At 37.6% G+C, this 15831-nt stretch overlaps 1 protein-coding gene across 1 annotated transcript in view; it reads right to left on the reverse strand.

The window, feature by feature from the left end:
- CCDC7 (coiled-coil domain containing 7) overlaps window positions 1-15831 on the reverse strand; it is a 65963-nt gene that overhangs the window by 32365 nt on the left and 17767 nt on the right. The window contains exons 6-8 of the mRNA XM_023511475.1: window positions 13479-13645; window positions 11435-11508; window positions 352-427 (exon numbers count right to left, since the gene is read on the reverse strand). Coding sequence (XP_023367243.1) covers window positions 352-427; window positions 11435-11508; window positions 13479-13645 — 317 coding nt within the window. The remainder of the gene's footprint in view (window positions 1-351; window positions 428-11434; window positions 11509-13478; window positions 13646-15831) is intronic.

The following is a 15831-nucleotide window of genomic DNA, read 5'->3' on the forward strand; positions in this document are numbered from 1 at the left end:
GGCCTGGGCTGGGGATTCGAACCCGCCACCTTGGGTGTATGTGGCTGGCGCCTTAGCCGCTTGAGCCACAGGCGCCCAGCCCATAATGTTTTTCCATAGCATTTTACATTCTATTTTACATTCTATGTTTTCATCATTTTTAATTTAAAAATTATTCACATGTCTAACACAAAAAATTGCTATAAGAACTCTAAATATTTTGATAGAGGTCTTATTTTCTTTATGTTTCCAATGTTTTGGCAATAAATTAATTTCAGCATTTGTTTTTGTAACTAACCATATACATGATAAAAACATAGATGCTAATTTTTTTAAATATGCAAAAAAGAAGAAATAATTTTAAAAGCTTACCTCTCCAACATATTTGCCTGGTCTTCAAATATTTCCAACATGATATTCAAACGATGAGTTATTGAATAAGAATTTTCTATAGTAAAAAGTTTAAAAAGCAAAATTTCAAAGGTATTACAAACAGCTAAGGTTATAGTTCCATGCTAATATCACCAACTGCTACAGATATGGAAAACAAACAAGCATAAAGTGAGACAGTAGGCCACATGAGTATTAAAGAATTAAATGGTTATGATAAGAGTTACCATATTATTAAATACCTATCATGTGCAAGTCACCATGTTATTTTGCATTCTCTTCATCTTAAAATGAACCCAAAAAGAAGATGCTGTCACTATTTTCAAATAAATAAATTCAGGCTATCTAACTTCATCTAAACTATGCACCTCATAAGTGACAAAACTGGACTGAGGTCATGTTTATCTGACCTCCGTATGACATGGGAGAACAGAGGACTCTAAGATGCAAAGAGGGCACTTCTTTGGTGGGTGCGGTGCCCTGACTCCAACAGAGCCTGTGAACAGAGACTTGCCAGGCAAGTCTGGGACTGGACTGGGACTAGCAGGTGGGAGTCGTGGGGGTCGTGGTCCTCTGACTCCAATTAGTCTGGCAAGCAGAAGCTAGCTGGGTGTGGACTGAGACCAGTGGGCAGGGGCATGGCCTCTGGCTCCAACTGGGCCTGTGAGCAGAGAAGCAGAGAACAATGTGGACTGAGTCTGGCAGGTGGGGGTATTGATCCTTGACTCAAATTGCGCTGCTAGAGACCCTTAAATCCCTCGCTGTTGAGCAGAGTTTACACTGCCTGAGACAATTTAATTAGAACTCAGGTCTGGGGCTATCCACTCAGGGACATTCTAAGGTTGACCTTTGAAATTCTGTAGCGGAAAAGAACTGAAGGGTGGGGGCTGGGCACCACAACTGTTTGTATCTCTTCACAGCTGAGATTTAAACCTAATACAGTGGCTTCTTAGGATAGGGTAGAGGTTGGCTAATATCAAAACAGAGCTAGCCTGCACTATCTCACCAAGTAGGTTCTCAGAGTCTCTGGTCAAAACTCTGAAAGGGGTCTTCGTAAGGTTGTAGGAGATAAGCCACAATTACAAAGCCTAGCACTTTGGTAAGGAGCTATCTCTACTATCTAGTAACCCCTACTCAATCTCACCCTCCCAGTTCTAATAACCAAATGGTAGAAAATAAACATGGTGTGAATCCAACAGAACTCTGGCAACACAAATAACCAGAATAGATCAACCTGTCCAAGAAATGACAAAGGAGATACAACTGAAGATGCCATGCATAGACAAATGGCAGCAATGTCAGAAATTGAATTCAGAATATGGATGGCAAATAAGATAAATAGAATGGAAGAAAAGATAGAAATTGAATTCCAAAGATTGTCTCAAGAAATTAATGAATTCAAAGACAAAGCCACCAAAGATAATGAGAAAAGAGATCCCAGAAGCTCAAAGAAACAAAAACGGTAGTTGAGGAGCTCCAAAGTACAGTAGAATCCCTCAGTAATAGAGTTGACCAGGCAGAAGAAAGGATCTCTGAAACCAAAGACAAAGCTTTTGAACATTCCCAAATGCTCAAAGAAGCAGACAAATGAAGAGCAAAACTGATCATTCCCTCAGAGAATTGTGGGATCAATCCAAAAGATCAAACATTCATCTTATAGGAATTTCCAAAGGAGACAAGAGTGGTCCTAAGGTACAGATGCTCTACTCCAAGAGATCTCGGAGGAGAATTTCCCAAGCATTGCAAGAGATACAGAACTTTAGTAGACACTTTCAGAACCCAAGTTCTGAGCAAGACTCAATCCAAATAAAGCATTTCCTAGACACATTGTGATTAAGTTGGCCAAAGTTAAGACAAAGGAGAAAATTCTGCAAGCAGCCAGACATAAGAAAAGACATAAGAAAAGCATCACCTACAAAGGGAGAAATATCAAAATGACTGCAGACCTCTCAGCCAAAACGTTTCAAGCCAGAAGAGGATGATCATCTACCTTCAGTCTCCTAAAACAAAACAACTTCCAGCCCAGAATCCTGTATCCAGCTAAACTGAGTTTCATTTGTGATGGAGAAATCAAATACTTTAATGACATAGACATGTTGAAGAAATTTGCCATAACTAAACCAGCTCTCCAGGATATTCTGAGACCCATCCTCCACAATGATCAGATCAATGCTCTACTTCCAAAGTAAACTCATCCAGAAATTTTTGAACAAAACCCAACTTCCACAGTGGTGAAAGGATTAAAAGTATCTACCGGACATCCAGAAATCATGACACTGCAAATACAACCAGGCTTATCAATTCTCTCAATTAATGTGAATGGTTTAAATTATCCTCTAAAGAGGCACAGCCTGGCTGACTGGATATATAAACTCATACCGGATATCTGCTGTATACAAGATCTCACCTTACCTTAAAGGATAAAAATAGATGCAGAGTGAAGGGATGGACTTCTATAATATACAGGCAAATGGAAACCAGAAAAAATCAGGGGTTGCAATTTTAGTTGCAGACACAATTGGCTTTAAACCAACAAAGATAAAGAAAGATAAGGATGGTCACTACATATTTGTCAAGGGAAACACCCAACATGAAGAGATTTTGATAGTTACCAAATATTTATGTACCCTACCAGAATGTTCCTCAATTTATAAAGCAAACCTTAATGGATATGAACAACTTGATATCTTCCCGCACTATGATAGTTGGGGATTTTAATACCCCTTTGACAGTTTTGGATAGATCCTCCAAGAAGAAACAAAACAAATAAATATTAGACTTAAACCTGACCCTAGAACAAATGGACTTTACAGACCACTATAGAACATTTCATCCTAATAAAACTAAATATACATTCTTCTGATCAGCCCACAGATATCATCTTCCAAAATAGATTATGTTCTAGGACACAAATCTAACCTCAGTGAATTTAAAAGTGTATAAATTATTCCTTGTATCTTCTCAGATCACCATGGAACAAAAGTTGAACTCAACAACAATAGGAATCTTCATACTCAAACGAAGTCATGGAAACTTAATAATCTTAGGCTGAATGATAGCTGGGTCAAAGATGAGATTAAGAAGGAAATCACCAAATTTTTGGAACAAAATGATAATGAAGACACAGATTATCCAAACCTGTCGGGTACTGTAAAGGCAGTCCTAAGAATATTTTATAGCATTGGAAGCCTTCATCAAGAAAACAGAGAGGAAGACAAAAACTTAATGGATCATCTTAAGCAATTGGAAAAGGAAGAACATTCCAACCCCAAACCCAGCAGAAGAAAAGAAATAACCAAAATTAGGACAGAATTAAATGAAATTGAAAACAAGAGAATCATTCACAAGATCAATGAAACAAAAAGTTGGTTTTGGGAAAAGATTAACAAAATTGATAAACCTTTGGCCAACCTAACCAGAAACAGAAAAGTAAAATCTCTAATATCATCTATTAGAAGGAGAAATAACAATAGACACCTCAGAAATTCAAAAAATCCTCAATGATTATTACAAAAATCTTTAATCCCAGAAATATGAAAATCTGAAGGAAATGGACCAATAAACAGCCCAATTCATAATAACCAAGACATGGAAATAGCCCAAATGTCCATTGACCCATGAATGGATTAATAAATTGTGGTATATGTACGCCATGGAATACTATGCAGCCATAAAAAAGGATGGAGGCTTGACATCTTTTATGTTTACCTGAATGGAGCTGGAACATATTCTTCGTAGTAAAGTATCTCAAGAATGGGGGGAAAAAGTATCAAATGTACTCAATACTACTATGAAATCAATATATAATCACCTATACATTCATATGAATGGCAAAACATAACTATAGTCCAGAAAGAGAAGCAGAGAGGAATAGTCCAGAAATTAGAAGGGAAGAGGAGAGAGAGGAGAGGGGAGGGGGGACATGAGAGGAGGGAGAGTATTTGGGGGGACCTCACCTAATGTGCTTGATGCAATGGTACATTTCAGAACTATTAAGAAATGAGTATAATTATGATGGATATGTCACTTAGTTCAATGTAAGCATTTCACATTGTATATCAAAGCAGTACACTGAACCCTATAAATGCATCAATGTACAAAGTTATGATTTAATAAAAAAAATTTTTTAAATAAACTAAATCACAAGTAACAAAAAAAGGGGGGGGAACCAACATAATAAGCATCCATAATGAACTCTTAGGGTAATAACACAAGACTCTTCCAATCTTATGACATAAAACATATATGATAGAAGGCTTCCTGCACTAAGTTTTCTGTTAGATTAACAAGATGTGACACTTATGAAGAAAATATTAAATAACATAGAAGTATACAATAAACATCCACTATATTTTTTCTATTCTACATATCAAAAGATTGGTATAGAAAAATATAATTAACATTTAGGACCTGAGAAGAGAAAGGGAGACGGTACAACTAAGCTAAGCCTTAAAGAATGGACAGAATTTCATTAGAAAGAGAAAATGAAAGGCAAACACCATAAACAACCACAAGACAAGTAGAAATGTACAGAATATATTAAGATTACCAAATAAGTCAAGTATATCAAAGAACAAGCCAATGAGAGGTTTTGCTTTGGGAAAGCCAATACTTCTCAAAGATTCAAATGGAATATTAGGAGAAGCCAGCTTCAGAAGAATTAAATTTAGAATTTCTTATAGGCAAGAGAGAGGGATTAAAAATGTTTGCATTATGAAAGATCCATGCCCTTTTCCCCATTACTCGGCCTATGCATCTCTTCATTTGTATCCTTTGTAACACACCATTTACATGAGCACAAAAATTTCAACAATTAGGTATAAATTTTAAAAAATATGTACAAGATCTAAATGAGAGAAAGTAAAATATTCTAAGGAAAGAAAAGAAATCAACTAATAGTTAAACAAATGGAGGAATATTCCATGCTCATAGAACAGAAGACTCAATAATGATAAGATGTCAGTTCTTGGCCAATTTCATTTATAGATTCAAAGCAGTTCCAATCAAAATCCCAGAACGTTATTTTACAGATACCAACAAATTGTTTCTAAAGTTTACATGGAAAGGCAACAGACCCAAAGAAGTCAACACAATGTTGAAGAAGAACAGTGTTGGAAGGCTGACATAATCCAAATTCAGTACTTACTATGAGCTACAGTAATCAAGACACTGTAGCAACAGCAAAATAGATAAATGAACAGAGTAGATAGCCCCAAAATAGACATATATAAATATGTGCAACTAATATTTGGTGAAGGGCCAAAGGCAGTTCAGTAGAGAAAGGTCTTTTCAACAAATGACGCTGAAGCAACTGGAAATCCACATGCGAAACAAAAAAGAATCAAGACAAAGGCCCTATCCATTTCACAAAAATTAATTCAAAAGTTTTCATAGATTTAAATGTAAACTGCAAAACTATAAAACTTCTACAAGATAATAGAGAAGAAAACTCTGGGTGACCTTGGGTTTGAACTGAATTTTTACATATAACACCAGAGGTACAATTCATGAAAGAAAACAATTGGTAAGTTTGACCTCATTCTGCTCTGCAAAAAACACTATGAAAAGAATAAAAAGATAAGCCACAGACTGGGAAAAACCTTTACCAAACCCATAATCTGCTACAGGACTTATATCCACTATATTTAAAAAAAAAAAAAAACTCTTAAATTTCAACAACTATAAGACAAATAGCCTAATTTAAAAAGATCTGGACACCTTACCAAAGAAGATATATAGATGGCAAATAAGCATATGAAAAGATGCTCAACATCATGCATTATTAGAGAATCACAAATTAAAATAATGAAATACCATGGCACAGGTATTAGGATGGCTAGAGTCCAAAACACAGATAATATAAAGTGCTGGCAAAGGTGTCAGGCAACAGGATTTCTCCTCTAATGCAGGTGGGAATGCAAATAAGATAGTTTGACAGCCAGGCGCAGTGGCTCACATCTGTACTCCTAACAATGTGGGAGCCTGAGGCAGATGAATTGCCTGAGCTCACAGGTTTAAGACCAGTCTGAGCAAGAGTGAGACCCTATCTCTAAAAATAGCCAGACATTGCGGCAACACCTATAGTCTCAGATACTTGGGAGGCTAAGACAAAAGAATCACTTGAGCCCAAGAGTTTCAGGTTGTGAGCTGTGATGCCAGAGCACTCTACTGAGGGTGACAAGTGAGACTCTGTCTCAAAAAAAAAAACAGTTTGACAGTTTCCTATACACGTAATGCTAAACACATTCTTACACATGACTGCAATCATGTTTCTTGGTATTTATTTACCCATATGAGTTGAAAACCTACATCTATACAAAAACATGCACATAACTTTTTCCACAGCTTTATTTATTATAATAGCCAAAACTTAGAGACAAGATGCCCTTCAATAAGTAGATAAACAAACTGTGATACTTTCATACAATGGATTCATTCAACAATGAAAAAATTACGCTATCAAGCTAATGAAAGACATGGAGGAACCTTAAATGCATATAATTTTAGGCAAAAGAAAGATTCCAAACATATGACATTCTTGAAAAGGCAATACCCTACAAACAGTAAAAAAAATCTGTGGTTACCACAGATTCAGAGAGACAGAGGAAGAGCTCAATAGTGTAACATGGGATTCTTAGGACAGTGAAACTAGTCTCTCAAACACTGTAAAATTGAACCCCTAACATTATACATTTGTCAAAACCCATAGAACCGTACAACACAAAGAGTGAGCTCTGTGGAAACTATGGACTTCAGTCAATCATAACACATCAAGCTTGGTTCATCAAGCATAACAAATATATGACACTAATGGAAAATGTTAATCAGAGGGGAAACTTTGTGTAAAGGCAAAGTGGTTCAGTGGGAACTCTGTGCTTCCTGCTCAATTTTCTAGGAACTTAAAATGTCTCTAAAACAGTCTATTAATTACTAAAATTTCAACAACATCAAAATGAAAGTATATCTAAAAAAGAATAAAAATGGAGTACAAAACAAAAGGAGCTTTAGTCTTGGTAGTTAGACTATACGATCTAATAGAATTTAGAGAGTAAGAAGAAGTGAAAAGAAGTCTGACCTGAAAAGATGAAAGGAGGAACTTTAAGAGAAAAGGCAAGTAAACAAGGGAAACTTAGCAATATTGAGAGAGAATAGATCTATACTAATGGAGCTGAAGGACTGAAGCAACTGCCATGGGGGAAAAAACACTTAGAAATTTGCAAAAGCATTTTCTTCATATGTGCAATATACCCCTGTCCTCTGATTCCCCTAAAACCATGAGTGAAATTTCAACTACATTTGATCCTTTTGAAATTTGGTTCTGTGGTTGAAAGGTGTGCCCCATTGGCCTATCCATATGCACAGAGATCTCTGCTTTCTGATTTCCACTTTCATCCAGATGCAACTGCATGCATCCTGATGGTGCATCAGGGACCAGAATTACCTTTCTACTTTAAACCACTTAAATATGGGACAAAAATATAGTGCTAATCAGAAATTAAAAAACAGTAAGTCCAAGATGTAACAAAAATAAAGGAGAAAGGCCTTGTGATGACCCCAGCTTGCTGCCTGGAATTTCCAGCCTATAGTATAAGGATGGGCAACCCAAACAGAGCCTATTGGTCTCTTTCAGGTAGGAGACAAAGTTTAGTGTTTGGGAAACCAAGGCAACTAGGATTCACGGAGCACAACATTAGGGAGAAAGCAGAGAGACAGAGAGAGAGAGAAAGATAGGACGAACCTTAGACGTACAGAGGCTTCCCCAGATGTATAAAGAGGTTTTCACTATCCACTCCAAAGATCTAGATACCTTTCTACCCCACCTAGTCAGTCTTGGAGCAGAAATCTCTATAGAACTTGCGAGTACTGTAGAATATGCAGCTATCCTTGGCTTAAATGCGGTAACACTAGGGTTTAAAACTAAAACTAAAAGAGGGCAGAATTCCCAGCAACTTGTTCCAATCACATCTTATTTTCTGCCTTTAAACTGGATCTCAGACCACACATTATTTCAAAATTCTCTCCAGTACTATAACATGAACGGGACAACTTTTCCTTTTTGCAGACAAATAGTCAGAAATCTGACATGCAAGTTCTAGTAGATCTTTACATTCATGAACATTAATAAGTACACAGCTGTAGTTAAAGCATTAGTTATTCCTGGAAATGAAATCCATAAACCCTGCCGTAAATTCACACTGCTCTAACTTCAAAGGCCTGCCAACATTTCAGTGGATGTTCTAATCACAACTCAGAATCCTCCTGCTCTCCAAGAACTAGCATAGCACTTCTCAGAAATGAGTCTGGTTTTGCTACTGTGCCACCTTCACTAAGAATTTCAAAACTTGCTTGACAAGCAACTTAATTGTATGGCTCCAAACTGTAGGGAATCTGTGTTTTTGCCCCAATAATTACCCCTTAAAATTATAGAAATTAATGTACTTGACTGAGGAAATTAATATAATAATGCTTATATGACTGGAAACTTACGTGGATCCATTTCAAAAGCTTCTGTATATTTTTTAGATGGATGCTTTTTTATGAATTCTGAAATAATTAAAAGTATATTGGTGATTATGAATTTCAAATAGCAAATTATATAGATTCAGTTTAAAGTTTATAGTGTTTATTTTAATAACTCATCCAAAAGAAAGAAAAACCTACAAAAAAAATAGCTGCCAACACTGCAGATCTTCCCAATAAGACACAAATAGTGACATCTGAAGGAATGTGTGTAATCGCAGATTACGAACTCATCATTTCTTAATTAAAACTTGTTTCCACTCCTATTCTCTCATCTAAGTTGGTGGTACCAGCATCATCTACCTTCCCTGCTGGTGCCGCTATGTCACACCGACACTGTGCGCAGGAAACAGGTGGCGCGCAGGTTTAAAGTGCAAGCTTGCAAGAGGCAAGGCTCCCAGAGGTGCGGGAGAGCTGAGCCACAGGTCTGAGGAGTCCACGTACAAGGACTACGTGCTTGAGGATTGCTACGTGCTCTTTTCCCCAGGCTCTATTCCCACCCTTATGCACCACAAATGTTCAAGGCTCAACACCTGCTCACCAAAGAGTGACCAATCTTATCTCTTTAGACCTCTTGACTGCTTGAGGGTTTGTCACTGGGCTGCAAACCAGCCAGGAGATTGTCCCGCTCCCAGCGTTTCCCTCAATAACTGGGACTGTTCTTACAAGCATGGTATTCAGTCTACTACACTTCCCCTCTTTTGTATCTAGTCTCCAAGTTTTGCAGTCCCATCTAGTAAATATTTCTCAAATCTGTCCCTTTTCTTCTCTTTTATTGAATAAGACATATAATAACCTCCCCTTCCTACTTCCCCAAATGTAGCTTCTACAGTGTGGCCAGAATAATCTCTAAAATTAAATCTAGGGCTTGGCACCTGTGGCTCAAGTGGCCAAGGCGCCAGCCACGTACACTCAAGGTGGCAGGTTCGAATCCAGCCCAGCCCGCCAAACAACAATGACGGCTGCAACCAAAAAATGGCCAGGCACTGTGGCGGGTGCCTGTAGTCCCAGCTACTTGGGAGGCGGAGGCAGGAGACTGGCTTGACCCCAGGAGGTGGAAATTGCTGTGAGCTGTGATGCCACAGCCCTCTGCCTAAGGGGACAACTTGAGGCTCCTGTCTCAAAAAAAAAAAAAATTAAACTAAATTAAATCAAATCTAGTAGTGTTGCTCCCGTTGAAAGTCCAAGCTCCTTAGCACAGCATCCAGTCCCTCAATAACTAGACTCGCTCCTACCTTAGCCCTATCGCTCACTGAATACTCTAATACCAATCCAGTTATACTTCCCTATTTGTTCATGCTGTTATCTTCTTAAAATGCCAAATATCTCCCTCTTTACTTGGCTAAATCCTATTCACCCTTTTAGGTTGCATAAAATCTTCCTAACTACCTCTGGTTGAAAAGATCGCTCCTTTCTATGGCCCCACTATAAGTTGCACATGCTTTATGATAAAGTACACTTTTTTCTTCTGGATAGATGCCTACTAATGGAACTGACGGATGAAATGGGAGGTCTAATTTGAGTTCTTTCAGGATCCACACTTCTTTCCAAAGAGGCTATATTAGTTTGTAGTCTCACCAACATTGCAAAAGTGTTCCCTTCCCTCAGCGTCTGCACCAACATCTGCAAATTTGGGACTTTATGATGTGAGCCATTCTTGCCAGAGTTAGGTAATATCTCAGGGTGGTTTTGATTTGCATTTCTCTAATGATTAAGAAAATCATTTTATCATAAGAACATTTGCACTAGATTGTTTATCACAGCTCAATTTACAATTGCCAAGATGTGGGAACAACCTAAATGCCCATCAACCCAGGAATGGATAAACAAACTGTGATATATGTATAGCCTGGAATACTATTCAACCATAAAAAGATGGAGACTTTACAACTTTTCTATTAACCTGGATGGAGTTGAGACACATTCTTCTTAGTAAAGTACCACAAGAATGGAAAAGCAAGTATCCAATTAGTACTCAATACTAATATGAAGCCAGTAGATAATCTATTACATGCCCACATAAGACAAAAACTCAATTCAATACAAGTCGGGGAGAAGGGGAGGGCAAAAGAGAGGAGGGATGGGAATTGGTGTGCTCCCACATAACAGGCACAATGTAAGGGCATACGGCACACCTCTTAGGTGTAGGACACAACTACAAGAGGGACTCTACCTAACAAATGCAAACCTTATAACCTAGTTGTTTGTACCCTCAAATTAACCTGAAATTTAAAAAATTTTTTTTAAATTACACATACCTTTACAATGCATTACTGAAATAGTACTGAAATGCTACAGAATGTACTTATTGTCCTTTCTAAGGTGGGAATTTCATGGGGCTAACAACCAAGTTGTATTCATTTTGTACGTTCCTAGAATTTGGAACATAACAGAAACTTTTATTGAAATATCAAACTCACTATTAAATATTATTCAAATTCACCATTTAAAATTTTGTAACTGTAAATGTTTAAACTACAAGTCTTAATGTGTTAATACTCTTAGGAAACCTTATAAGGGCTAAACAAGTATAAAACAGAATTACCTTCTATCTTGTGCTCTATGAGTTCATACTTTCTCTCTACTTCTGACGAATCTTCGGGGATAACTTCTTTCTCCCTGTTAAAGTTCCAATAAATAAAATATATTTTAATATATCAAAGAGTAAGAATTTAAATTATCCTTAAATGAGAACTAGAACATATGGTCTAGACTCTAGATATATAAAGTTTCTCAAATAAAAATCAACATACTCTTTCACCTTTATTCACAGACACTAAGGTAAACTAGTTATGAGCAAAGAAGTACAAAAGTCAAACTACATAATTCTATAAATTCTGTGTTTTCCATGAACATAATTAAATATACTAACAACATTAAACTGGGCAGTAACATAAAGTTTCTTTTTACTACTATTATTATCAATGGTGTGATCCTTAAGAGCACAACTTCTGGAGTGAGACTACCTAGACTGAAACCTGTTTCATCTGCTGACTAATTTTTATGACCTCAGATAAGCTACTTAACCTCTCTGAGCTTCAGTTTCTTCATATTAAAATTGGGATACTTTTGGGCAGTGCCTGTGGCTCAAAGGAGTGAGGTGCCAGCCCCATATGCCAGAGGTGGCGGGTTCAAACCCAGCCCCAGCCAAAAACTGCAAAAAAAAAAAAAAAAAAAATTGGGATATTCTCCCTATAAAAAAGTTATGGGGATCAAAGCACATTATACATGTAAAGTTACTAGAAAAATACCTAGCATACAATAGACAATTAAATGCTAAGTATTAATATATAGTCTGAAACTAATTCCATGCCTTATAATAAATAGCTCAAGTAAATATATCTGAACCTCTGAGCCAAGGATCTAGTTAAGCAACCCCACTGGGACCAACTCAAGTGCCACTCCCTTTATTCATCACTGATAGAGATATCTGTAATTATATGATAAATAGTGGGCCCTCTCAATTACGGATACAAACTTTGTATTTTGACACTATAAAATTTTTTTAATTGTGTACATTTAATGCAAAAACATGGTTGTTCATAAATGTAAAAATTTTACTTGGATGAACTGTTAAGATAATTTTTAATGAAGGTACTCACAAACAATGAAATATTTAATCAGGTCTTAAATAGTTGCCTATTTATCACTAAGAGTTACAAAGTGAAAGAAGAGGTTTTTCTGGTTTTAGTTTTTTATTATTTGAGACAGAGTCTCACCATCACTCTGGGTAGAGGACTGTGGTGTCATAGCTCAAAACAACCTCAAGCTCGGGCTCAAGTGGTCCTCTTGCCTCAGCCTATAGCTGGGACTACAGGCACCCACCACCATGCCCAGCTAGTTTTTCTATTTTTAATAGATATAGGGTCTCTATCTTGCTCAGGCTGCTCTTGAAGTCTTGAGCTCAAGCAATCCACCCACCTCAGCCTCCCTGTGTGCTAGGATTATAGGTGTGAGTCACCATACCCAGGCATGAAAGGGTATTTTAACGGGTATTTCAAAGGCAGTAATGTCCAGTATGACTTTCTAATAATAGCCACATATAACTACAAGCACTTGAAATGTGGCTAGCATGACTAGGAAACTGATGTTTTTAATGAATTGAATTGAATTTTAATAGTCACATGTAGGTAGTGACTAATGTATTGGACTGTGCCATCTCAGACTATTAAAAACTCAAATAGAAACAAGCTGACTAGATCTGATTTGATCTAGAAGCTCTGAGTATAGCCATAATATCCAACTCATTTTTTTTTTTTTTTTGAGACAGAGCCTCACGCTGTCACCCTGGGTAGAGTGCTGTCTCATCACAGCTCACAGCAACCTCTAACTCCTGGGCTCAAGCGAGTCTCCTGCCTCTGCCTCCCAAGTAGCTAGGACCACAGGCACCCACCACAACGCCCAGCTATTTTTTTTGGTTACAGCCATCATTGTTGGCTGGATGTGAACCCGCCACCTTAGGTGTATGTGGCTGGTGCCCCAGCCACTTGAGCCACAGGCGCCAAGTCCCAACTCATTATCTTACATTCAGTGCTAACTATATACCACCTCTTATTGTTCTTAATTCAATTAGTTCTTATTTCACTTACGGGGGTTTATGCAACATGGCTTTGAAGGCCTGTGCAGTCTTTGTTTTAAGACGCACTCTCAGTTCTTCAAGTTTTTGTACACGTCCTACGATTTGTCTGATACTTAAAGTGACATCTTTGTCAGCCTTATGAAACTCTGCTTCTGAAAATGTTTTATCTTTACTTATCTAAAATAATAAAATTAACCAGTTAGATAGGAAATACCCATTTTGCTCCCATTCCTCAAAGAAATTTCATTATTTTCTTATCAAATCTAAGTAATTTTGACACTGTTACCCTTATCTATGGCTATAGTCAAATAGTGATATACTTAAAAATACATTTACAAATATACTTGAGGAATTATCTATAGACTTGGGGTTCAGTGATGACTTTTGTATGTCTAAACTGAAATCTTCTGTTTATTACTTTAATGAATAGGAATTGGAAACAAGTCTAATAAATACAACCCCAAATTTGTATACGAGCAATTCAAAAACAACTGCTTCGCCTAAATTCTAAAACTACCCTTAATGTGACAAATTATGGAAATATTGTAATTTGCTCTAATTCCCAGAAGTTAATATATACGCATCCTCACTCTGCATGGGAAAGACAGAGATTCACTTGGGTGGCTTAAGGCCTTTGGGATAGGCCAAGCTACAAGGTAACAGGTGGTGGGAAGCATCAGTAAGACATAGGATATGATGATCATAACTAATATTCTAGGTAAATAGGTCAACTTGAAGAAAGTTCAACAAGGATGAGTGTCCAAAAACACAGTGAAAGAAACCTAGAAACAGCCAATATGTGCAGACATTAATAAGCACACTAGCAATAGCAGAGAATATTTACAAGAGTAATTCTAAAATAGTTGCTTCCCCTAAGTTCATATATCCACCAATATAGACACCACTCATCCTTAGGATGGGAGGGAAAGCTCACAGGGAAAAAAGAAGCTAAGGGCCTTGGAAAGAGAAATTTGAGGACTGAGAACAGAAACTTCAACTTCATCTCAGTAATGAGTATCTGGAATGGGGCTAGGATATAACAGAAAGAACTACATGCTGGAAAATGAACTAGAAGTCTGTGATTAGGTATAAGGAAAATACAGAAAGGGATGAAGCCCAGGTGAAAGGGAAGAGGAGACCTATGGAAACCACAGCCAAAGGAAAGAGCTCAGAGAAGAGCCCACTCATCATAAACTGAGTCTAAAAGGTGATGTGCCAATCAGGCACATTTATCAATGTATTGCCTTTCATCTCAAAAATCTATTCTTCATCGTCTTGCTTCTGAGAGTGGAATATTTCTTCTTTGACAAATGACATGTTAAATTTTGTCAATAGAGCATCCTAGAGAGGCACTGGAGGAGAAAGCAGCTTTTCTCTCTAGTTCTGTCATCTCCCTCTGCTTACTACGAGGGCAGAGCACAGTATACCTAGCAGCGCTCACCCCCAGAAAGTTTCAACAGCACCACCCCTATGGACAGCTTCATGGTAAGGTCCCTGGCGTAGAACATTCCCACGCACAACTTCCCCCAAAACTTCTCAGCCAGATCCACTAGTTCCCCTTGCGGACAGCTTTCCAGCAAGCAATATAATACCTCTTTGAAATATGGTTTTTGCCAGCACCATAAAGGGTGGCCTCCTAGTGTACCACCCTCATGGGCAGCATTCTAATGAGTTCAAGTTCTCCCAGAATGACACCCCAGCAAACTCTGCCATCCAGTGATGATGGCTGCTCCATCTTCTGAAGGTCTGGATCTTAGCACTGGGTTGGGGGAAAGGAGGGTTAAAAGTATTTATATTTGTCCTTCCTTGAGCATGCCACTTCCATCCATCCTACAAGTAGACACTGTTCCCTATGTCTTCTAATCCTATATTCTTTAGAATTGCCCTTACCCTTACCCCTTTGGTAAATACTGTCCTCTGTTATAACAATTATTCACATTATATTTCCCTAATCAAATTACTGTGTGGTTTTTTTTTCTTTTGATTAGACTCTAGCTGATACATTCTATTTCCCAACAGGGATTAAACTTGAATGGAAGGACTTTCTGGGAGAAAAATAAAGGTACAGAACTAAAGCAACATGGAATAGACAGTGGGATTATCAGGTAAATGATTTCATGAAAGACACTTAAGGAGCACAAATTCCAAAAGGACTACTCTGAAGAGGACAGGTCACAGACTCATCCTACGTTTCTCTGGCGCAGCTCACCATACATTCTGATGGCTCCAACTTGAGTCTCTGTTACTACAACATGACCACACGTGTTAACTTCACCAGCTTGTACCAACAGTAAAATCTATCAACAGTAACAACATTGTTCCAAGATTCTCAAATGTTAGTATGTGTGAGGATCTCTTAAGGG

Source organism: Otolemur garnettii, unplaced genomic scaffold, assembly GCF_000181295.1.
Source record: "Otolemur garnettii isolate 467f Iridium unplaced genomic scaffold, OtoGar3 scaffold00019, whole genome shotgun sequence".
NCBI lineage: Eukaryota > Metazoa > Chordata > Mammalia > Primates > Galagidae > Otolemur > Otolemur garnettii.